General features: G+C 39.9%; 1 protein-coding gene across 3 annotated transcripts in view; it reads left to right on the forward strand.

Annotated features, from left to right (window-relative positions):
- Positions 1-3,087, forward strand: part of LOC110454443 (inactive phospholipase C-like protein 2) — a 115,010-nt gene that overhangs the window by 55,367 nt on the left and 56,556 nt on the right. For all 3 annotated transcript variants that reach the window (XM_021503938.1, XM_021503939.1, XM_021503940.1), the window contains exon 3: positions 678-896. In XM_021503938.1, the coding sequence (XP_021359613.1) occupies positions 678-896 (219 nt within the window). The remainder of the gene's footprint in view (positions 1-677; positions 897-3,087) is intronic.

Here is a 3,087-nt window from a genome sequence, read left to right on the forward strand (position 1 = left end):
AAAAAAAGCTTTACTTAGCCTCTATAATAACAAGGAGGCAATTCAGTCCCCCAGGGCCCCTTTTCTCTAGTATCACCAAGGGGTTTAGATTAATAACAAAATTTTAATCAATATAATATGGATAATTCAATGGGATGCGACTAGGGATCAAATTTTAGGGGTCATGCTCTGGTTGTCATACCAAGCCATGTAAGTTCCAGGCCACAAACAAAAGCATCAAAGGGTCCAAACCTGGTAATCATTTGCAATTTGTGGTGGTTAGGTGGGGCAGTGGATAGCGCACACACGTCTTTCACCAAGGCAGCCGGGGTTCAACTCCCTGATGGGACTTGAAAAGGTATGGGTCACCTGCCCAACCATGTGGTTTTATCTGAGTTCTCTGGTTACCTCCCACATTAAGGCCCCCCTTCCTCCTACAACTCCCCCTCACAGAGTATGACAGTAGAGGGGCCATGAACTTGCCATTAACATCAATACAAGTTTTAATTGGTTTTCAGGTAAGAATTCAAGAAACAATTGTATTTTCTATTATGCCAATACAAAGTATTTAAGATATTACAAATTGTTAAAATGAGGCACCTTTGGTAGTGGTATAATTTGTAAATTTTCTTTTTCTTTCTGAATCCGCCCGTTATGTAACATCTACTGGTGTACAGGAATGTTTTCCTTTCTCATAGTACCAATACAGATAATCAAAGAGGTGAGAGTGGGCAAGAATACAGAGGCATTGAAGAACCGCGAGATCGCAGGCATTTACCAGGATGAATGTGCTTTCTCTGTCATCTACGGGGATGAGTTTGATTCGATGGACCTGATCGCCAACACAGCAGACGAAGCTAATATCTGGGTAACAGGACTGACCTGCCTACTCACCACTAGCAGTAAGACCGTCACATGTAAGTAAATATAAGGTATTCTGACCTATGTTGTCAACAATGCTGTAAGGTAATATATGGGTACACTCAAACTACAGCTGCATACAGACTTGATAAGATAAACAACTTTGACATAATTAAGAGATCTACCATATGGCTGTAGTCTTGGTAAGATAACCAACTTTGACATAAGAGATCTACCATATGGCTGTAGTCTTGGTAAGATAAACAACTTTGACATAAGGTTTCTACCTTATGGCTGAAGACTTTGTAAGTTAATAAACTTTGACATAAGATTTCTACCTTATGGCTGAAGACTTTGTAAGTTAATCAACTTTGACATAAGATTTCTACCTTATGGCTGAAGACTTTGTAAGATAATCAACTTTGACATAAGATTTCTACCATACTGCTGCAGACTTGATAATTTAAGATACCAATAACCAACTTTGAAATTATATTTACCATAAAGCGGAATACTGGGCTACTGGTAACCTGATTTAGACCCCAGGATCTTCCATACTGCTGTACTGCACGAATCAATGGGACATTGAGCTCTGTTTCTGAGTGTTCAGCTGACATCAGCAATTCACCATCTCCATCCTATTATAAGGTCATAAATGTATACAGAGTAAAAAGCCTCAGTGGCGTTAGGATAATTTATTGCTGATAATAGCCGATTGACAGTGGGAATAGTAGGAGACTATATATTGCTGTATGTAAATGGTTATGGATGTGCTCCTGTGTTTCTGATACCACTTCTGTGTGGAATCATAGGTGTATCTGTATTGTATGTACGGAGCCCTGACACACGTACTGCTCTGTGGGTTTTCGTATTTACAGTATTTTCCTCTTAATTTCCTCTTAGATGTGACTATGTCAACTCAATTGCACCAGGACATTTCTGTTGACCAGGTAGCTCAGTCGGTTAGAGTGATAGTATAACAACATAAAGTTCAGGGTTTAAATCCGGATGTAGCCCCATGGAATTGTTAAATTCAGAACACTGTTGTTGATTATATTTTGTTTATTTCATCTGTGATCACGTTTGATGAAAGTCCCGTAAGGTATGGTTTTCTTTTCAGAAATGATTTATCCAAACTGGTCATGTCAGAAAAACAGTAACTGGAATGTAAATCTATGAACTTGAGAAGTCATTAAATTGAAAATGGAAATTCTTCAATGTCTTTGTTTTAGCTAGATGTATTTTTTGAGCCTGAGTGAAATTGCTGTTGGACATTTCCATTGAGGGTTTCAATAGTATTGTGAAGGAATACGATTTGACCAACCTCCATTTTACCATACGGAATAGTAGTGAAAGGGAAGTCATGAATATTTATAACGGGGATAACTTTCACTTATCTGCTGAGACTTTCCTCAATGAATCAGGATTACACCAGTAAAGAAAGCTCTTATAGCTGATTGGCCAGTTACACAAAAGCTTGCATATGATTGGTCACTTCACTCACATGTCATACATCATCTCATTGGACAGGCATCATTGTCATGGCGGAATAAATTTGCACTGGGTTACAGAATTAATTGGAGTGTTTGACAGTGATGCTAATATAACTGTATCCTCAGTTTGTTTGTTTGCATGAATACTGGCCAGGGCATGATTAGAACGTGAGTCATTAGGGAATACTGGCCAAGGCATGATTAGAACGAGAGTCGTTAGGGAATACTGGCCAGGGCATGATTAGAACGTGAGTCATTAGGGAAGACTAGGGCATGGCATGATTAGAACCTGAGTCATAAGGGAATACTGGCCAGGGCATGATTAGAACTTGAGTCATTAGGGAAGACCAGGGCAGGGCATGATTAGAACTTGAGTCATTAGGGAATACTGGCCAGGGCATGATTAGAACTTGAGTCATTAGGGAAGACTAGGGCAGGGCATGATTAGAACTTGAGTCATTAGGGAAGACTGGCCAGGGCATGATTAGAACTTGAGTCATTAGGGAAGACTAGGGCAGGGCATGATTAGAACTTGAGTCATTAGGGAATACTGGTCAGGGCATGATTAGAACTTGAGTCATTAGGGAATACTGGCCAGGGTATGATTAGAACTTGAGTCATTAGGGAAGACTGGCCAGGACATGATTAGAACGTGAGTCATTAGGGAAGACTAGGGCAGGGCATGATTAGAACTTGAGTCATTAGGGAAGACTAGGGCAGGGCATGATTAGAACTTGAGTCATTAGGGAAGACT

The sequence above is a fragment of the Mizuhopecten yessoensis genome, unplaced genomic scaffold (assembly GCF_002113885.1).
Source record: "Mizuhopecten yessoensis strain PY_sf001 unplaced genomic scaffold, ASM211388v2 scaffold7841, whole genome shotgun sequence".
NCBI classification, from domain to species: Eukaryota; Metazoa; Mollusca; class Bivalvia; order Pectinida; family Pectinidae; genus Mizuhopecten; species Mizuhopecten yessoensis.